Genomic DNA, 24,658 nt, shown 5'->3' on the forward strand with positions numbered 1-24,658 from the left:
AGTGCAGATGAGGGAGACGTGACGGGGAGACGAGGAAAGGAAGTTACTTTAGACTATTTTGATGCACCACACGTCTACAGAAAAGATAGCTGTGACCTACTGAACTCTGCTTGACCACCAGTGGCATCACACTTTACCACTACCAATACAATCAAAGGTCCACTAACACTACCAAAACCACGACCACTACCACTCCACTACCACTCCACTACCATAACCACTACAACAACCACCACCGCTCCACTACCACAACAACTACTGCTCCACTACAACAACCCCTACCACTCCACTACCACAACCACCACAAATACCGCTCCACTCGAACTACAACCACAACCGCAATCACTACCGCTCCACTACAACCACAATCACAACCACTACCATTCCAATATCACAACCACTACAGCACCATTACCACAACCAAAACCACTACCGCTGCACTACCACTACCACTAACGGTCCACTACCACCACCACAACCATTAACGCTGCAACCACACCCACTAATGCTCCACTACCACAACCACAACCACTACTGCTCCACTTACCACAACCACCACCACTACTGCTCCACTACCACTACCACAACCACTACCGCTCCGATACGACAACCACTACCACCACCAATATCACTACCACTACCGTTCCACTACCAACACCCCAATTACCTCCAATACCACTACCACAATGACAACCGCTCCACTACCACAACCGCTACTGTTCCACTACCACAACCACTACTGCTCCACTACCACTACCGCTACCACGACCAATACCAAACCTCGACAACTGCAACCTCTACCACAACCACCACCACTACTGCTCCACCACCACTACCACAACCACTACCGCTTCACTACCACAACCACCACCACTACCACTACTACAACCATTACCACTACCACTCAACCACCACCACTACCACAACCAATACTGCTCCACTATCCCAACCACTACAACTACCACTACAGCTCAACTACCAGTACCGCTCAACTACCACAACCACTAGCACAACCACAACAACTACCACTCCACTACCACAACCACTACTGCTCCACTACCACTTACCACAACCACAATCGCACCAACTACAACAACAAATAACCCTAGAGCTCCACTACCAACACCACAACAACTACCTCCAATACCACAACATCTACAGCTCCACTACCACAACCACTACTGCTCCACTACCACTACCGCTCAACTACCACAACAGCTCCACTACCACTACCGCTCAACTACCACAACAGCTCCCACAACCACTACAGCTCCACTACCACAACCAAAACCATTACCCTGACCTCTCCACTACCGCTCCACTATCACAACCACTACCAACACCACAACAACAACCTCCAATACAACTACCACAACCACTACCGCTCCACTACCACAACCACTACTGCTCCACTACCACTACCACAACCACTATCGCTCTACTACCAAAACCACAACCACAACAACTACCAAACCTCGACAACTACAACCACAACCACTACCACAACCACCACCACTACAGCTCCACTACAACTACAACCACCACCAAAACCACCCCCACTACCTCTCCACTACAACTACAACCATAACAAATACCACTAACAACACCACAACAACTACAGCTCCAATACCACTACCACAACAAAAACCACTACCGCTACACTACCACATATACAACCACTAATGCTGCACTACCATTCTACTACCACTCTACTACCACAACCACTACCGCTCCACTACCACAACCAACACCCCAAAAACTACCTCGAATACCACTACCACTACCGCTCCAATACCACAACTACTACCACCACCAATACCACTGCGGCTCCACTACCACTACCACTACCACTACCAATACCACAACTACTACCACCACCAATACCACTATGGCTCCACTACCACAACCACTCACACTTCCAATACCACAACAACTACCTCCAATACCACTACCACAACCACTACCGCTCCACTACCACAACCACTACCGCTCCACTCTTATCCAGAGCGACTTACAGTAGTGAATACATTTCATACATTTTTTTTACCCCAATCACTATCACAACCACTATCGCTACACTACCACTACCACAATTACTAACACAATTACAGCCACTACACAACAATAACTTCTCCACTATCAAAACCACAACCACTAACACCACTACCGCTTCGCTACAAATACAACCACAATCACTACCACAACCACTCCCCTACCACTACAACAACCACTACACTACCACAACCTCTCCACTACCACTTACCACAACCACAACCGCTCCACCTACCACAACCACAACCACTACCACTACTGCTCCACTAGCACAACCACTGCCACCACAACAACTACCACAACCACAAGAACAACCACTACCACTAAAGCTCCACTACCACAACCGGTGCACTACCACAACCACAACCGCTCCCAGTACCACAACTGCTCCCAGTACCACAACCACTACCACCACACAACAGTTCCCCCTACCACAACCACTACCAAAACCTCTTTGATTAACTACCACCACCGCTCCACTACGACAACCACTACCACAACTACTACCTCTCCACTGCCACAATTACTGCCACAACTACAACCACTACAACAACTACAACCACAAATACAACCACTACACAACCACTATCACAACCGCTCCACTACCAAAATCACAACCACTACCACCACTACTGCTACACTACAAATACAACCACAACCACTACCACTCCACTACCAAAACCACAAGCGCTCACGACCACAACCACTGCAACTACCATAGCCGCTTCACTACCATTACCAGAACCACAACCACTACCACAACCACTACTAACACTAACACAACAGCTCGCACAAACACTACTGCTCCACTACCAACACCACTACTACAACCACTACTGCTCCACTACCACTAGCACAACCACTGCCACCATTACCACTATCACTACCACTACCGCTCCGCTCCCACTACCACAACCACTACCACTACCATAACCACAAGCTCTCAACTACCATAACCACCAATACTACTATAGCCACTCCACTACCATTACCATTAACAAAACCACAACCACTACAACTACCACAACAGCTCCCACAACCACTACCAGTACCGGTCCACTACACAACAACTAGGACTACCAAAACCCCTACCACTACCACTCCTCTACCACTACCGTTCCACTACCACAACCACTACCACCCCCACTACCACTACCGATCCACTACCACAACCACTAGGACTACCAAAACCCCTACCACTACCGCTCCAACACCACAACCATTACCACTCCACAACCACTTATCACAACCACAAGCATTCCACCTACCACAACCACTACCACTACCGTTCCACTACCACTAAAACAACCACTACCACTACCACAAACACTCCACCTCCGTTTCACTACCACTACCACTACCACTATAACAACCGCTGCCACTAGCACTCCACGACTACAGTCACTCCACTACATCTATCACAACCACTCCCAGTACCACAACCGCTACCACAACTCCACTACCACCACAATTCCATTACCACAACCATTACCACCACCAGAACCACCACCACCACATCCGCTCCAGTAACACAACCAATAACGCTCCACTACCACAATCACTATCAAAACCACTACCACAACTACTAACACTACACTACCACTACCACAATTACTACCACAACTACAACCACTACAACAACTGCAACCACAAGTTCAACCACTACACAACCACTACCACCACTACCGCTCCACTACAAATACAACCACAAGCGCTCACTACCACAACCACTAAAACTACCATAGCTACTCCACTATCATTACCAAAACCACAACCACTATAACAACCACTACTGCTACACCACGACAACCACTACCACAACAGCACCCACAAACACTACCACTCCACTAATCCTACCACTACCGCTCTACTACCACAACCACTACCACCCCCACTATCACTACCACTTACCACAACCACAACAAGCACCACAATGACTACCACAACAGCTCCCACAACATCTACAACTCCACTACCACAACCAACACCGCTCCACTACAAATACTATTACCGCTCCACTAACACCGTCACACTCACTACCGCTCAAATACCACAACCACTACCGCTCCACTACCATTACACAACCACTACACTACCAGAACCGCTCCACCTACCACAACTACTATCACTACTGCTCCACCACCACAAGCACTACTACTTACCACTACCTCTCCACAAGCACAAGCACAACCACTACAACAACCACTACCACTCCAATACCACAACCAATCCACTACCACAACCACAACCGCTCCCAGTAAAAAAAACACCAAAACTCCCCTACCACAACCACTCCACTAGCACAAACATTAACACAACCACTACCACAACCTCTAGAATTACTTCTCCACCACCACAACCACTACCGCTCCACTATCACTTACACAAACACAACCGCTCCAACAACTACAACCACTACCGCTCCACTACCACAACCACTATCGCTCCACTAGCACTACCACAACCACAAGCTCTCAACTACCATAACCACCAATACCCACCTCTTCAAGGAATACCCAGGATAGCATAAAGTAATCCTTCTAACCCCCCCCCCCTTAAAAGATTTAGATGCACTATTGTAAAGTGGTTGTTCCACTGGATATCATAAGGTGAAGGCACCCAATTTGTAAGTCGCTCTGGATAAGAGCGTCTGCTAAATGACTTAAATGTAAATGTAAATGTACTACTATAGCCACTCCACTACCATTATCATTACCAAAATCACAACAACTACCACAACAGCTTCCACAACCACTACCAGTACCGGTCCAATACACAACAACTAGGACTACCAAAACCACTACCACTCCTCTACCACTACCACTACCACAACCACTACCACCCCCACCTCCGCTCCACTACCACAACCACTAGGACTACCAAAACCCCTACCACTACCACTACCACTACCGCTCCAACACCACAACCACTACCACCCCCACTACCGTTCCACTACCACTTATACAACCACTACCACAACCACTACTGCTCCACCTCCATTTCACTACCACTTACACAACCACTATAACAAACACTGCCACTAGCGCTCCACGACTACAATCACTCCACTACAGTGAGGGAAAAAAGGATTTGATCCCCTGCTGATTTTGTACGTTTGCCCACTGACAAAGAAATGATCAGTCTATCATTTTAATGGTAGGTTTATTTGAACAGTGAGAGACAGAATAACCACGAAATAATCCCGAAAAACGCATGTCAAAAATTTAAAAAATTGATTTGCATTTTCATGAGGGAAATATGTATTTGACCCATCTCAATCAGAAAGATTTCTGGCTCCCAGGTGTCTTTTATACAGGAAACAAGCTGAGATTAGGAGCACACTCTTAAAGGGAATGCTGCTAATCTCAGTTTGTTACCTGTATAAAAGACACCTGTCCACAGAAGCAATCAATCAATCAGATTCCAAACTCTCCACCATGGCCAAGACCAAAGAGCTCTCCAAGGATGTCAGGGACAAGATTGTAGACCTACACAAGGCTGGAATGGGCTAAAAGACCATCGCCAAGCAGCTTGGTGAGAAGGTGACAACAGTTGGTGTGATTATTCGCAAATGGAAGAAACACAAAAGAACTGTCAATCTCCCTCGACCTGGGGCTCCATGCAAGATCTCACCTCGTGGAGTTGCAATGATCATGAGAACGGTGAGGAATCAGCCCATAACTACACGGGAGGATCTTGTCAATGATCTCAAGGCAGCTGGGACCATAGTCACCAAAAAAACAATTGGTAACACACTACGCCGTGAAAGGACTGAAATCCTGCAGCGCCTGCAAGGTCCCCCTGCTCAAGAAAGCACATATACTTGCCCGTCCGAAGTTTGCCAATGAACATCTGAATGATTCAGAGGACAACTGGGTGAAAGTGTTGTGGTCAGATGAGACCAAAATGGAGCTCTTTGGCATCAACTCAACTTGCCGTGTCTGGAGGAGGAGGAATGCTGCCTATGACCCCAAGAACACCATCCCCACCGTCAAACATGGAGGTGGAAACATAATGCTTTGGGGGTGTTTTTCTGCTAAGGGGACAGGAGAACTTCACCGCATCAAAGGGACGATGGACAGGGCCATGTACCGTCAAATCTTGGGTGAGAACCTCCTTCCCTCAGCCAGGGCATTGAAAATGGGTCGTGGATGTGTATTCCAGCATGACAATGACCCAAAACACATGGCCAAGGCAACAAAGGAGTGGCTCAAGAAGAAGCACATTAAGGTCCTGGAGTGGCCTAGCCAGTCTCCCGACCTTAATCCCATAGAACATCTGTGGAGGGAGCTGAAGGTTCGAGTTGCCAAACGTCAGCCTCGAAACCTTAGTGACTTGGAGAAGATCTGCAAAGAGGAGTGGGACAAAATCCCTCCTGAGATGTGTGCAAACCTGGTGGCCAACTACAAGAAACGTCTGACCTCTGTGATTGCCAACAAGGGTTTTGCCACAAAGTATAAGTCATGTTTTGCAGAGGGGTCAAATACGTATTTCCCTCATTAAAATGCAAATCATTTTATAATATTTCTGACATGCGTTTTTGTGGATTTCTTTGTTGTTATTCTGTCTCTCACTGTTCAAATAAACCTACCATTAAAATTATAGACTGATCATTTCTTTGTCAGTGGGCAAACGTACAAAATCAGCAGGGGATCAAATACTTTTTTCCCTCACTGTACATCTACCACAACCACAACTCCACAACCACTATAATTCCACTACCACAAACATTTTTACATTTTTAGTCATTTAGCAGACGCTCTTATCGAGAGCGACTTACAGTAGGGAATACATACATTTCATACATTTTTTTTTTCCTGTACTGGTCCCCCGTGGGAATCGAACCCACAACCCTGGTGTTGCAAACACCATGCTCTACCAACTGAGCCTCACATTACCGCAACCACTACTACCACCACAACCATTACTGCTCCACTACACCAACAACCACAAAAGCTCCACTACCACAACCACAACCGCTCCCAGTAACACAACCACCACAACTCCCCTACCACAACCACTCCACTAGCACAAACATTACCACAACCACTACCACCACACCAACCTCTAACATTACCGCTCCACAACGGCTCCCACTACCACAACCACTACAACAACCACAACCACTACCGATCCAATACCGCAACCACTACCACTCCACTACCACAACCACTACTGCTCCACTACCACTCCCACTCCACTATCACGTTCACAACCACAACGGCTCCCAATACCACAACCACTACAACAACCTAGACCGCTCCACTACCATCACCACTCCACTATCACAACCACTACCATGTCTGCTCCACTACCACTACCACTACCGCTCCACTACCACAACCACCCCCACTGTCACTTATGCTCCACAACCACAACCACAACCACTACCGCTCCACTACCACAACCACGAGAACTACCATAACCACTACCACTATCGCTCCAACAGCAAATCCACTACCACCCCCATTACCAACCCCACTACCACTACCACTCCACTGCCACTTACCACAACCGATCCACCTACCACAACCACTACCACTACCGCTCCACTACCACTAGCATAACCACTGCCACAACTACCATTATCACTACCACTACCGCTCCACTACCACAACCATTCCAACAACCACTACCACTACCGCTCCACTACCACAAGTGATCAATTACCACAACCACTGTAAGTACCACAACCGCTCCCAGTACCACAACCACTACCACCACAACTCCCCTACAACCACCATTCCACCACAACAAACATTACCATAACCACTACCACAACCAATACCATTGCTGCTCCACTACCACAACCACTCCACAACCACAACCACTACCGCTTCACTATCTTTTCCACAACCACATCCATAGCAGCTCCCACTACCACAGCCACTACCAAAACCATTACCACCACCACAACTGCTCCAGTACCACAACAACTACCTCTCCACTACCACTAACACAATTACTACCACAACTACAACCACAAGTACATCCACTACACAACCACGACCTTAACCACTCCACTTCCAAAACCACAACCACTACCACCACTACCGCTCCACTACAAATACAACCACAACCACTACCACAAGCGCTCACTACCACAACCACTAAAACTACCATAGCCACTCGACTACAATTACCAAAACCACAACCACGACAACAACCACTACTGCTCCACAACCACAACCACAACAGCTCCCACAAACACTACCGCTCCACTAATACAACCACTACCACTATCGCTCCACTACCACAAACACTACCACCCCCACTACCACTACCGCTCCACTACCACTTACCACAACCACAACCACAACGGCTCCCACTACCACACCCACTACCACAAACACTACCACTACCGCTCCACTAGCACTACCACAACCACTAATGCTACTACAGCCACTCCACTACCATTAACATTACCAAAACCCCAACCACTACAACAACAGCTCGCACAAATACTACCACTCCACTACCAGTACCGCTCCACTACCACGACCACTAGGACTACCAAAACCCCTACCACTCCACATCCGCTCCACTACCTCAACCACTACCACCCCCACTTCCGCTCCATGACCACTTATCACAACCACAACTGCTCCACCTACCACTACTGTTCCACTACCACTAATACAACCACTACCGCTCCACTACCACAACCACTAGGACTACCAAAACCCCTACCACTACCGCTCCACTACCACTATCGCTCCACTACCACTTATCACAACCACAACCACTACCACTACCACTAATACAACCACTGCCACTAGCGCTCCACTACTACAATCACTCCACTACATCTATCACAACCGCCCCCAGTACCACAACCACTACCACAACTCCACTACCACCACCATTCCACTACCACAAACATTACCACAACCACAACCACAACCATTACTGCTCCACTGCACCAACAACAACCACAACCGCTCCCACTACCACGACCACTACCACTACACAACCTCCACCGCTCCACTATCACCACCAATCCACTGCCATAAACATTACCACTACCACAACCGCTCCACTACCACTACCACTCTACTACCACAACCGCTCCACTACCACAACCACTACCACTATCACTACTGCTCCACTACCATTTACCACAACCACAACGACTACCACAACAGCTCCCACAACCAGTACCACTCCACTACCACAACCACAACCAACACCGCTCCACTACAAATACTATTACCGCTCCACTAGCACGGTCACTCTCACTACTGATCCGCTACCACAACCACTACCACCCCCACTACCATTACATAACCACTACACTACCAGAACCTCTTCAATACCACTTACCACAACCACAACCGCTCCACCTACCACAACCACTATCACTACTGCTCCACCACCACTAGCACTACCACTTAGCACTACCACTTAGCACTACCGCATCCACTACCACAACCACTCCAATACCATAACCACTCCACTACCACAACCACAACCACTCCCAGTAACACAACCACCACAACTCCCCTACCACAACCACTCCACTAGCACAAACATTACCACAACCACTACCACTACCACAACCTTTACAATTACTGCTCCACCCCCACAACCACTACCACTCCACTATCACTTTCACACCCACAACCGCTCCCACTACCACTACCACAACCACTACCGCTCCACTAGCACTACCACAACCACAAGCTCTCAACTACCACAACCACTAATACTACTATAGCCACTCCACTACCATCAGCATTACCAAAACCACAACCATTACAACAACAGCTCCCACAACCACTACTGCTCCACTACCATAACCACTAGGACTACCAAAATCCCTACCACTACCACTCCACTACCACTACCGCTCCACTACCACTTATCACAACCACAAGCGCTCCACCTACCACAACCACTACCACTACTGTTCCACTACCACTAATACAACCACAACCACTACCGCTCCACCTCCGTTTCAACCACTATAACAATCACTGCCACTAGCGCTCCACTAGCTCCACTACTACAATCGCTCCACTACATCTATCACAACCGCTCCCAGTACCACAACCACTGCCACAACTCCAATACTACCACCATTCCACTACCACAAACACTACCACAACCACAACCATTACTGCTCCACTACACCAACAACAACCACAACTGCTCCCACTACAACAAACACTACCACTACACAACCTCCACCGCTCCACTATCACCACCAATCCACCACCATAAACCTTACCACTACCACAACTGCTCCACTACCACAACTACAACCACTCCACAACCACTACACCACCAAAACCACAACCACTACCACTATCACTCCAACTACACCACTACCACAACCACCACCACTACCACTTTACTACAACTACAAGCACTACCACAACCAGAACCACTGCCACTACCACAATCACAACCACTCCACTACCACAACCACTACCGCTCAACTACCACTTCCACTCCACTACCACAACCACTACCGCTCCAACACCACTACCACAACCACTACCACTCAACTACCACAACCACTATCAATACCACAGCCGCTCCACTACCACTACAACTACCACAATTACTACTGCTTCACTACCACCACTACTGCTACAACTACCACTACTGCTCCACTACCTCAATCCCTACCGCTCAACTACCACAACCACTACCACATCCGCTCCACCACCACTACCACAACTGCTACTGCTCCACTACCACAACCACTACTGCTCCATTATCACAACAACTACCACAACCACTACTGCTACTACAACCACTACCACAATCCCTAAACCACAACCCCAACTGCTCCACTACCACAACCATTACCACAACCACTACCACATCCATTACCCATTACCACCACCACTACCACAACCACTACCACCAATGCTGCTCCACTGCCACCACCACAACTACCACTTCCACTACCACTACCACAACCACAACCACTAATGCTCCACTACCAGTACCACAATCGCTACCACTCCACTACCAAAAGCACTACTGCTCCACAACCACTCCACTACCGATCCACACGTCTGGACCTCATTGGTATGATCTGAGCATGTTTGGGATTTGCTGACCCCTACAGTCAAGGGGAAGTGGTTCCTTCCAATTTTGCAGTGTCAATAATGACATAATCTGTCACACAGCGGTTTCCATGGAAACAGCTTGACTGGGCCAACCCCAGGTGGGCAAAGTGTTAGCACAGGGGGGAAGGAAGTAGGAGCTGTTGGCAAAAATAAGTTTCAAACTTCAAAGGTACGCGGGGAGAAAATATATTTAATCTAACCCTAATAGGATTACCAGGCTTTAGAAATGATTTCTTAAAGACATTTTGTTATTTTTTTACATGGGTGTTAGTGGTTCTGCTGTACAAAATATATGGTAGTTCAAACGAGGTGGTTCTGGAGACTAAATTCCATTTTCCATGATATTATGTAAATGCGTTCCTAATCCATGACAGTTTATCCCTGCCAATGAGGTCAGAAACTCAGCCCCTTTTGAAAGGTTTGCCATCATTTTAACCAGCCTGGCAGCGAGACACGTTTACTGTTACTATCTGTATTTATCCTGTGGGAGGATATTTTTCTCTGTGTAATACTGATGGAGTCATTACTGACTTTTAACATGAGGAGATACGCTTTTCCTCCGAGGCCCTCGGGTCTGGAGAGAAGCCTCGGGAGTCCTGCAGTTATGTTCCAGGTGTAGATAATTGATTGTGAGCCCAGTTGATTAGAGCCAGCTAGCTCAGCGATGCGGGGCAGGGACTTCTAGACTACCCACTTTTAATCAGGCAAGTGGCAGGGGGGCCTATGATGGGATGAGACTGCAAATTAAAAAGAAATGCTACAGTATGTCAGCCTGTCTCCACAGTGTTTTTGAAGTCGTTTTTGTATTTATGATGTATTATAATGAGTACTACATTTATTCTGTATAGAGTGGTAAGGAGGAAGAGGAGCTCCGTGGACCCCGGAAGTAATTTTGCAATTCATTGCAGCCATTGCGATCTGTACAGTTTTCTTCTGTCAATTAACTCGTGACATTCCTGGATTACCCATTATATTAATGAAGTCAAATTTAATCAAACAATATGATAGTTAGTTGAAAAAAGGTTAACCTGTTTAGGATAGGGGGCAGTATTTTCACGGCCGGATAAAAAACGTACCCGATTTAATCTGGTTATTACTCCTGCCCAGAAACTAGAATATGCATATAATTAGTAGATGTGGATAGAAAACACCCTAAAGTTTCTAAAACTGTTTGAATGGTGTCTGTGAGTATAACAGAACTCATATGGCAGGCCAAAACCTGAGAAGATTCCATACAGGAAGTGCCCTCTCTGACCATTTCTTGTCCTTCTATAGCCTCTTTATGGAAAATAGAGGATCTCTGCTGTAACGTGACATTTTCTAAGGCTCCCATAGGCTCTCAGAAGGCGCCAGAACGGGGAATGATGACTCTGCAGTCCCTGGGTGAAAAACAGTAGGGGTTTTAGAAAGTGGTCGATCTGAGAAAAATGACACGGGTGCGCACGTGTATGTGAAGACACCATTTTCTATTTTCAGTCTTTGAACGAAAACAAGGTCTCCCGGTCGGAATATTATCGCTATTTCACGAGAAAAATCGCATAATAAAAGATTTTAGACAGCGTTTGACATGCTTCGAAGTACGGTAATGGAATATTTTGAAATTTTTTGTCACGATAATCGCCGGCGCGTCACCCTTCGGATAGTGTCTTGAACGCAAGAACAAAACGCCGCTATTTGGATATAACTATGGATTATTTGGAACCAAAACAACATTGGGTGTTGAAGTAGAAGTCCTGGGAGTGCATTCTGACGAAGAACAGCAAAGGTAATCCAATTTTTCTTATAGTAAATCTGAGTTTGGTGAGTGCCAAACTTGGTGGGTGTCAAAATAGCTAGCCATGATGGCCGGGCTATCTACTCAGAATATTGCAAAATGTGCTTTCACCGAGAAGCTATTTTAAAATTGGACACTGCGATTGCATAATGGAGTTCTGTATCTATAATTCTTAAAATAATTGTTCTGTTTTTTGTGAACGTTTATCGTGAGTAATTTAGGTATGCTAGTTCTGAACGTCACATGCTAATGTAAAAAGCTGGTTTTTGATATGAATATGAACTTGATTGAACAAAACATGCATGTATTGTATAACATAATGTCCTAGGAGTGTCATCTGATGAAGATCATCAAAGGTTAGTGCTGCATTTAGCTGTGGTTTTGGTTTTTGTGACATTATATGCTAGCTTGAAAAATGGGTGTCTGATTATTTCTGGCTGGGTACTCTCCTGACATAATCTAATGTTTTGCTTTTGTTGTAAAGCCTTTTTGAAATCGGACAATGTGGTTAGATAAAGGAGAGTCTTGTCTTTAAAATGGTGTAAAATAGTCATATGTTTGAAAAATTGAAGTTTTTGGATTTTTGAGTTTGTAATTCGCGCCACGCTCTATCATTGGATATTGGCGAGGCGTTCCGCTAGCGGAACATCTAGATGTAAGAGGTTGTTAAGGGTACAAGACTGTGTCCAAGGAATAAGTTAGTCCTAAATATTTCCAAAACTAAAAGCATTGTATTTGGGACAAATCATTCACTAAACCCTAAACCTCAACTACATCTCATAATGAATAATGTGGAAATTGAGCAAGTTGATGTGACTAAACTGCTCGGAGTAATGCTGGATTGTAAACTGTCATGGTCAAAACATATTGATACAACAGTAGCTAAGATGGGGAGAAGTCTGTCCATAATAAAGCACTGCTCTACCTTCTTACCAACACTATCAACAAGGCAAGTCCTACAGGCCCTAGTTCTGTTGCACCTAGACTACTGCTCAGTAGCGTGGTCAGGTGCCACAGAGGGACTTAGGACAGTTGGAGTGTGCTCAGAACAGGGCAGTATGGCTGGCCCTTAAAATTACACAGAGAACTAACATTAATGACATGCATGTCAATCTCTTATGGCTCAAAGTGAAAGAGAGATTGACTTCATCGCAACTTGTTTTTGTAAGAGGTGTTGACAAGCTGAATGTACTGAGCTGTCTGTTTAAACTACTCGGACACCCATTCCCCACAAGACATGCCACTAGAGTTCTCTTCACAGTCCCAAAGTCCAGAACAGACTATGGGAGGCGCACAGTACTACATAGAGCCATGCCAGCAGTAGAATCAGATAAAAAAAACAGGTAAAAATGCACCTTATGGAACAACAGGGACTCTGAAGAGAGAAACACACAAAGGTAAAGACACATGCACACACATACATTGTGATATTGTTGTATAGTTGTATCAAACATTTTGTATTGTATATACAGTTGAAGTCGGAAGTTTACATACACCTTAGCCAAATACATTTAAACTCAGTTTTTCACAATTCCTGACATTTAATCCTAGTAAAAAATGTCCTGTCATAGGTCAGTTAGGATCACCACTTTATTTTAATAATGTGAAATGGCAGAATAATAGTAGAGAGAATGATTTATTTCAGCTTTTATCTTTTTCATCACATTCTCAGTGGGTCAGAAGTTTACCTACACTCAATTGGTATTTGGTAGCATTGTCTTTAAATTGTTTAATTTGGGTCAAACGTTTCGGGTTGCCTTCCACAAGCTTCCCACAATAAGTTGGGTGAATTTTGGCCCATTCCTCCTGACAGAGCTGGTGGAACTGAGTCAGGTTTGTAGACCTCCTTGCTCGCACAGGCTTTTTCAGTTCTGCCCACAAATTTTCTATAGGATTGAGGTCAGGGCTTTGTGATGGCCACTCCAATATCTTGACTTTGTTGTCCTTAAGCCATTTTGCCACATCTTTGGAAGCATGCTTGGGGTCATTGTCCATTTGGAAGACCCATTTACAGTCAATCTTTAACTTCCTGACTGATGTCTTGAGATGTTGCTTCAATATATCCACATAATTTTCCCATCCTCATGATGCCATCTATTTTGTGAAGTGCACCAGTCCCTCCTGCGGCAAAGCACCCCCACAACATGATGCTGCTACCCCTGTGCTTCACGGTTGGGATGGTGTTCTTCGGCTTGCAAGCCTCCCCCTTTTTTCTCCAAACATAATGATGGTCATTATGGCCTGTCACGTTCGTTGGAATGATTGGACCAAAGCGCAGGGTGAGTAGCGTTCCACATAATTTATTAATAGTGAAACTTAACAAAAACAATAAACAATAAACGAACAATGAACCGTGACTACAGAGAATGCTACGTGCACTAACTCAAAATATACAAACAATATCCCATAACCCACAGGTGGAAAAAATGCTTCTTAAGTATGATCCCCAATAAGAGACAACGATAACCAGCTGCCTCTAATTGGGAATCATACAAATCACCAACATAGAAAATAAACCTAGAACCCCACATAGAAAATATAACCTAGAACAACCCCCCAGTCACGCCCTGACCTACTCTACCATAGAAAATAAAAGCTTTCTATGGTCAGGACGTGACAGTACCCCACCCAGAGGTGCGGACTCCGACCGTAAAACCTGAAACACAAAGGGAGGGTTGGGGGGGGCGTCTAGTGTCGGTGGCGGCTCCGGTGCGGGCCGAAGCACCCACTCATCCCGCGGATCCGCCAGCATCAGTGGCGGCTCTGGTGCGGGACAAAGAACCCGCTCATCGCGCAGATCCACCAGCATCGGGGGCGGCGCTGGTGTGGGACGAAGAACCCGCTCATCCCACGGATCCGCCAGCTTTGGTGGCGGCTCTGCTGCGGGCCGAAGTACCCGCTCATCCTGCGGGTCCAGCCATGGACCCAGGCTGAACACTGTGCCTGGACTGGGCACCAACGCAGAAGAAGACTCTGGCCTTGGAGCTGGACTGGACGCCGTGCTTAGACTGGGCACCAACGCAGAAGAAGACTCTGGCCTTAGAGCTGGAGGTCCCGAACCGTTGACCGTCTCAGGAGGTTCCGGACCGTGGGCTGTCTCTGGAGGTTCCGGACCGTGGGCCGTCGTTGGAGGTTCTGGGCCGTGGACCGTCCTTGGAGGTTCCAGACTGTGGACCGTCGTTGGAGGTTCCGGACTGTGGACCATCGTTGGAGGTTCCGGACTGTGAAACGTCGCCAGAAGCTCCGGACTGGGAACTGACGCCGGAAGCTCTGGACTGGGAACTGTCGCCGGAAGCTCTGGGCTGGGAACTGTCGCCGGAAGCTCTGGACTGGGAACTGTCGCCGGAAGCTCTGGACTGGGAACTGTCGCCGGAAGCTCTGGACTGTCGACCGTCGCTGGAAGCTCTGGACTGGGAACTGTCGCCGGAAGCTCTGGACTGCCGACCGTCGCTGGAGTCTCTGGACTGCAGACCGTCGCTGGAGACTCCGTACCATGGCTCATCACTGGAGGCCTCGGGCGTAGAGCTGGCACAATGCGTCCTGGACAGATGACCACCTTCGCACGGCAAGTGCGGGGAGCTAGCACAGGACGCACTTGGCTGTGAAGGAGCACTGGGGACACAGTGCGTAGAGCCGGTGCAGGATATACTGGACCGTGGAGGCGCACTGGAGGTCTGGAGCGTAGAGCTGGCACAACGCGTCCTGGACAGATTACCACCATCGCACGGCAAGTGCGTAGAGCCGGTGCAGGATATCCTGGAACGAGGAGACGCACTGGAGACCAGGCGCGCTGAGCGCTGAGCCAGGTGGAAAAAATGCTACTTAAGTATGATCCCCAATTAGAGACAACGATAACCAGCTGCCTCTAATTGGAATCATATAAATCACCAAGTAGAAAATAAACCTTGAACCCCACATAGAAAATATAACCTAGAACAACCCCCAATCACGCCCTGACCTACTCTACCATAGAAAATAAAAGCTTTCTATGGTCAGGACGTGACATGGCCAAACGGTTCTATTTTTGTTTCATCAGACCAGAGGACATTTCTCCAAAAAGTACGATCTTTGTCTCCATGTGCAGTTGCAAACCGTAGTCTGGCTTTTTTATGGCGGTTTTGGAGCAGTGGCTTCTTCCTTGCTGAGCGGCGTTTCAGATTATGTCAATATAGGACTCGTTTTACTGTGTATATATATACTTTTGTACCTGTTTCCTCCAGCATCTTCACAAGGTCCTTTGCTGTTCTTCTGGGATTGATTTGCACTTTTCGCACAAAAGTATGTTCATCTCTAGGATGTTTGGAAATTGCCCCAAAGGGTGAACCAGACTTGTGGAGGTCTACAATTTTTTTCTGAGGTTTTGGCTGATTTCTTTTGATTTTCCCATGATGTCAAGCAAAGAGGCACTGAGTTTGAAGGCAGGCCTTGAAATACATCCACAGGTACACCTCCAATTGACTCAAATGATGTCAATTAGCCTATCATAAGCTTCTAATGCCATGACATCATTTTCTGGAATTTTCCAAGCTGTTTAAAGGCACAGTCAACTTGTGTATATAAACTTCTGACCCACTGGAATTGTGATACAGTGAATTATAAGTGAAATATTGTCCCTCTCTACTGTATTTCTCTGCAGCATGAGCATCACAGTGAGTGCAGGCCAACATGCTCTTTAACCTGGCTGTCAGGGCAGCCCTCTTGGGGTTAACACATCGAGATACTGGACTGTTTGTCCGAAAGTCTATCCCAATGTCACAGTATGGGTATCTGTCCCTGTTTTCATGAAGATCAGGCTCCAGAGGGGTTGAGAGTGACACTGCTCCTGGGATCCTCCTCTGGTCTAGTCATTAGACTTGCTCCCCATAGACCATCCGTCAACAGGGAGGCCAGTCCTCTTCTGGTACTCTTCTCACCGTTCATACTGTATATGAATTAAACATTGCTTTAGCATGCCTATTTATTTGATATAGTGCCATTCAGTCATATTCACAATTGGATGTATTCATGAATAAGGCCATGCCCGTGATTAACATACAGTACAGCAATGGTCATATGAGGCTTTATTCAAAAAGGTGAACCTTTACAGTGTAGCCGACACTTATCCTTTTATTTTCCCTACTGAAAGACTACAGTAGAAGATCTTGAACAGTGCATTCGAACAAGTATTCAGATCCCTTGACTTTTTCCACATTTTGTTACGTTACAACCTTATTCTAAAATGAATGAAATCGTTTTTTTCCCTTCATCAATCTACACACGATAATTCATAATGACAATGCAAAAACAGTTTTTTTGAAATATTTGCGAATGTATAAAAAATAAAGAACTTAAATATCACATTTACATAAGTATTCAGACCCTTTACTCAGTACTTTGTTGAAGCACCTTTGGCAGCAATTACAGCATCAAGTCTTCTTGGGTCTGATGATATAAGCTTGGCACACCTGTATTTGGGAAGTAAGATATCCCAGCAAGATATCCCCTTCAACACCAAGAACAGCAAAAGACATCCAACCCACCGGCACCTCATCCTAATGCTGTGAATCTCAGGCCGTAAACGGTTAATCACAGATGATACCATATACAGTTAATCACAGATGACACAATATACGGTAAATCACAGACGATACCATATACAGTTAATCACAGATGACACAATATACGGTAAATCACAGACGATACCATATACAGTTAATCACAGACGATACAATATACGGTAAGTCACAGACAATACAATATACAGTAAATCACAGACGATATCGTATCTTAACTTGCACAGCTATGAATGTCATATCTCTAAATGATGCCATTTACATGTGTTGAAAGGAGATGAACAACGTTAAAAAAACACATTCATTATAGAGAACAATATACACGGGGGGTACAGCTGCTCTTCCCTGCTGTTCAAGAGACCGTCTCCAGTGTTCCCCATGCACCTCGTTATTATTAATCCACACCTTTAAAGGAAATATTGCAGCCATTTCTCATGATTACTGTTGCTTGCTTACACCATTTACATAGAGATTACATTGCTTTGGCAAGGAAACCTGGCTGAGCAGGCATTACAGTGATGGTGTGCAGGGGGTTGCTGTGATGGACTGGGTCACTGCACTTAGTGCATGCCAATCAAGCTAACACGCTTTGATAAATAGATGCACATCATCACTTGTTTATTCGGGCTCACAATTCACTTGGAATTATTTACAGTTTTGTAGGCTCGCTCAGCATTTTACCGCCTAAGAGAAAAAGATGGGTATCACATGTAATTGAATGTAGGAAGTTAGCAGCATGTCTATTAATGGTGAATTAGCCCACAGCATATTATCATCAGTTATTTTTGGGTGCTTAGCCGGGAGTGAAATGAGATTGCTATGCTTACTTCTATTGGTGCAAGAGCTATAGGTGTCATTGTAAAGCTGGTATTGATGTTTTTCTGTTATATGGTGCTAGTTTAGTTGCTAATTGGATGCCTGTTAAACCCTGTATTTATTTAGGATTAACCCAAGCCTGCTCTAGGGCTGCAGCTGGAAGTCGGGAACTGTTGACAGACTCAAAGGGAGACTCTCATACAGGAAAATCTCTTCAACCTATTTCAGGGCTAACAAAACACAGGAGATACAATCTTATAAAAAAGGGTTCCAAAAGGGTTCTTTGGCTGTCCCCATAGGAGAACCCTTTTTGGTTCCAGGTAGAACCCTTTTTGGTTCCAAGTAGAACCCTTTTGGGTTCCAAGTAGAACCCTCTGTAGAGGGTTCTGTATGGAACGAGCACCACTAGTTTTCCACTCTTCCTTTCAGCCCTGGACTCTCCTGAATGTTCAGGGGGAGAGTACAAGCACAGGACAGGCAGCCTGATGTGAGACCAGAGGATGCCAACCACTACCTTAAAGTCAGCATTCCACCCTGCACCATGTACTACAGAGTGGTATGTCCATTCTACTTATTACATTTCTGCCTGCGCTGTATAACACAGTGGTTGTCCAATCGTTCCATGTATTTTATTTATTCCAGAGCTAACACACCTGATTCAACTTGTCAACTAGTGAATCAGGTAGTTCAGGGCTACAACAAAATCTTTAAATATCTGGGGTCCCCGAGGAGAGGTTTGAGAACCACTGGTGTAACATTACTCTGCACTCAGTATCTCTGAACTCAGCATCTGATTCTGACCCAAGAAAACAGGTGGGCGGACTCTCAAGCCAATCGATGACTCTAATTGATCCATTAAGTGCCACGGAGAGCTGAACCGGCGACGGCTCCGGCCCTCAAGGATTAGGTTGGTGCTCCCCTGCTCCCATGCTAGCCAGAGATACAGCTCATTTATAATAGGCCCGGGCTAAAGCGCACACACTCTGTTAATCTCACACATACATGTTACAGCTGATTAATTTATATTCAGCAATTACAATATAATTAATGTGCGGCCTTTTGTCCACCCTGACGAAAGCTGCCATAATTCTTTAATCAGAGGGCTTGGAGAGAACTGAGTTTGATTATGAAACAGCCCCTAGAAAAATACATCTGTGAACTTACTGGTGATTATACGGAGAATCAATGACATTACCTATCTCTATATTCATTTATCAACACAATACAAATGTTCACAGACCACTTTGAAATGTTCCACCCCCTTCCCATACCCTCTGATGCATCAATAAAATTGTGGAGCAATCAATTATTCTGGTGCGTAATGTAACCAAGTTTTAATAATTGCTAGCTGTAAATACATTTTGATTGGTGAATGGGAGAGGCCATACCCTAATGCCTTAGCAGTCTCTCCAAGCAAAGAACAAGCGAGACTAAAAGACAAATCAGAGATGCTCTCTGTGGTTTTTGTCTTAGACTGTCCCCTGGTAGTCTATTTTGACATTCAGCGACTTGACATGTGAACCTTCAAGGTATCCCCTGCTGTTGAGACAGCAAATGCTGAGGTGCACTCTGCCAAACTAGGCAAGACAGTGTTTGAGTCAAACATTGGGGCAATGCATGCAGGCAGAGCGTAAAACGCTGACCAACAATACACATCTCCCAAACAAGGGAACACATCTTCCTTTCAGCACAATTCAAGTTTCTCAGTACATTTTAGATTTTTCTCATACATCCCAAAACAAGCAGTTGTTCTTAGTAGAATAAAAATGTTGCTGTATATTAGCAGGGAAAGAGACTTTAGGATTCAATTGCATTTGTTTATCCTTCAGCATGGCATTACAAAAACAGCCCACAATTATCAGATATATCTAGCTGAAGAAATAAAAATATATTCATCAGAGTTTGAGTAAAAGCCTCAGTGAGTAGCCATGTTGTGCCAGTAAAAAGAGCCCCATCACACCTACCAGACTCTCTGGAGATCTGGACAAAAGCCTCCACGCCACTTTCGCCGTAATTCCCCTCCGAGGCCAGGGTCGACACATAGTTCCAGCCCATCGCCGTGACGATGTCCAGCATGGCCTGAGCTTGGTAGGAGTCCGGTGGCACCACACGGGAGAAGAAGTCGTAGCGTGTGTTGTCACTCAGCTCGGGTGCCGTGGATGCATAGCTGATCTGAGGGATCTATGGAGACAAGGAAACCCTAGTGTAAGCCATGTATTTAATGCCAAATGAGTAATTGTTCAATTCCACAACGGAAAATGCTCCCCAGACATCTACTATATGTTACACATTGGGATATTAACGAGAGGACATATCAATGTGACTTTGTCAGAACCTTTCGGAACCACCTGACTTGAAACTTTATTTCTTCATGTTTAGGAGTCTTTTATCCCAAAAGAACTTCAGAACCAGAATTCCACAATGTCCTTGCTTTGTTTCTTGTCAACTGGATACAGTGTAAAGAGGGAATTGTAAGGTATTAGACAGACAGACAGACAACACACAGACAGAAAACACACAGACAGATAGGCATAGCCTGTTAGACAAGGAGGGAAGGTTGGATAATGGTCCTTTAGAGAGCGATTGAAGGCCTGATTGATTTCACTTCAGTCAAAGGCCAGGGTGTGCGGGCAGGCCCTACAGGCTTGTCTCATTGGCATTCAAAGAGAGGGGGAATGGAAGAAAGAAAGACAGGCAAAGGCCTGCCAGCAATACAAATGCCACTCACTGGCTGGCAGCTTGAGCCGATCTCAGCTCATTCACAGACAGCTACAAATTAAACCGGCTGTAAATACAAATGCATCTGGTGGGTTTGACATAATTGCAATCACCTGTGATATGCCAACGTACTGTCAGTCCCAGGTTAACCCTTGAACATTGGGATTGACTTGATCCATTTTGTTTGATTTTTTCCCCACACGCTGGGATTTCAGAGCCATAAGATAACAAGAGCTAAGTGAGTACCAGAGGCAACAAGTGATTAATTATCACCATTAATTAATTTCTGCCATTAAGTGATTAAGATCTGGGTTGAAACAAAGACAATTTTTATTGCCTTTGGTCACTATGTGAACAACTTCATTTTTCCAGGGGCCAAAGTGTCTGCTTGTGGTTGCCTTTATTTTTCCATTAGAACATCATTTAAAAAGAGGGAGCATGGAGCTGAAGTTTATACACCCTAAAGTCAATCAATGGACTGTGGCTTCAGAGAACAAGCTCTGCCCTTATGTATTCCATTTCGATTTATAGGGGTCACCTCAGGGTAAAGCCTTTTTGCAACCTTTGAATTGTGTTATAGTGAGATAAATCATATTGACCTCTGGATATAGATCTCATCTTTCCTAACATGGAGATTTACTCTCTCTCTCTCTCTCTCACACACACACACACACACACACACACACACACACACACACACACACACACACACACACACACACACACACACAAGATATTATCATAATTCACTGCAAACTTCCATAAAGTTTAGCCACTGAATGACATGAATAATGCAAAAGGTAACTACAATAAAGGAAAACAAATAAAGAAACCAAAACAGGTTGAGATAATGTTCACTACGGTGCAATGAGCTCAGATGCTGAACTGTACTGAACAAAAATAGAAACGCAACATGCAACAATGTCAACCATATAACTGAGTTACAGTTCATATAAGGAAATCAGTCAATTTAAATACATTCATTAGGCCCTAATCTGTGGATTTGACATGACGAAGCCAGGCCCAGCCAACCAGAGTTTTTCCCCACAAAAGGGCTTTAATACAGACAGTGTTATTTTTGTTCAGTATATTTACAAACACAATGGTTACGAGAATAGTTCACATTACAATAATGTCAATACATCTTCCTAAATCAACAAAGATCAACAGAGGTACACTGACATATAGAAATATATGATTGATTGCTTTAACCAATCAAAGTACATTGCTATACATTTTTTTGTGTAGGTTTGGGAATGTTGATGCTTAGATGTCTGCACCTTTAGGTGGCTCTGACATGCTGACCAGACCAAACGTGCACGTACGTCCACGTGCGCCACTATGCGCACGTCGATTTTGTCCACCCGCAACAGACGCGATCAGGACACGCATGTTGAAATATCAAAACAAACTCAAAACCAATTATGTTATTTTGGGGACAGGTTGAAAAGCATTAAACATTTATGGCAATTTAGCTAGCTATCTTGCTGTTGCTAGCTCATTTGTCCGGGATATAAACATTGGGTTGTTATTTTACCTGAAATGCACAAGGTCCTCTACTCCGACAACTAATCCACAGATAAAATGGTAAACCAAATTAGTTTTTAGTCATATCTCCTCCTTCCTTCAGGCTTCTTCTTATATGATGGTTGGCAACCAACTTTAGGTGCATTACCACAACTGACTGGAGTGTGGACCTCAGTTTCATCAATCAATCACCCACGTGGGTATATGCTGCTAAAAACCAATGAGGAGATGGCATGTGGGTATATGCTTCTAAAACCAATGAGGAGATGGGAGAGGCCGGACTTGCAGCGTGTTGAGCGTCATAAATAGAACCAATTTCTATTTTAGCGCCTGGCCACGCAGACGCAGTGTGGGTGCAATGATTGAATAACATGTATGCGATGTGTTCGGTCTGGTCATCATGTGACAGTCATAATGATGTCACTTGGGAAATTACAATCATATACAGAACACGTTATCCTCTTACATTATACGAACCACATTCTCAAAGCTGAAATGAAAGGAACGTCCATTCCGCTGGTAGCCTATGGAGAGTTGTTGGCACAAGAAGATGGGGAGAATGCCACTTTAATTAGTGGTCTAATTCAGGGATATTGTAGATCAGCATATCTTGATATCTTCATCTCAAAACCCACCAACACATTAAGCCTTCCTTTTTATTATCATCATCCTCACCATTATCATCCTCATCATCCCCACCATCATCATCCCCACAATCCTCATCATCCTCACCATCATCATCCTCATCAGCATCATTATCATCATCCTCATCATCATTATTATCATCATCATCCTCATCACCATCATATTGTAGTGTTCCTAGTATATTAGCACGTGTCCCAGACCTCTGGGTATTACAAAACGCAAACATGACTAGAGTACTTCCAGGGGTGATGTTGTGAGACTATGAAGACCAGGGTGGTTCTGGGTCAGTGTGCGCTGAGTTTAATATGGCCGTGATTGCAGAGCCAGACTAATGCATTTGGGGTTTCGGGGCACCTACCTCTAGGGGGCCCACCTTTCTTTTTAAGAAAACAGATAACTTCCTGCATTTTAACACATTTTGCAATGGGGCAAAAATAAAAAGTTGTTGATTAATAGCTCATGCTCTCCTCACATTTTGCTCAGAGGATGAG

General features: G+C 45.3%; 1 protein-coding gene across 1 annotated transcript in view; it reads right to left on the reverse strand.

The window, feature by feature from the left end:
• The window catches only part of grm8b (glutamate receptor, metabotropic 8b), a 224,807-nt gene that overhangs the window by 116,914 nt on the left and 83,235 nt on the right, over positions 1-24,658 (reverse strand). Inside the window, exon 3 of the mRNA XM_014170001.2 lies at positions 21,242-21,458. Coding sequence (XP_014025476.1) covers positions 21,242-21,458 — 217 coding nt within the window. The remainder of the gene's footprint in view (positions 1-21,241; positions 21,459-24,658) is intronic.

The sequence above is a fragment of the Salmo salar genome, chromosome ssa23 (genome assembly GCF_905237065.1).
Source record: "Salmo salar chromosome ssa23, Ssal_v3.1, whole genome shotgun sequence".
NCBI lineage: Eukaryota > Metazoa > Chordata > Actinopteri > Salmoniformes > Salmonidae > Salmo > Salmo salar.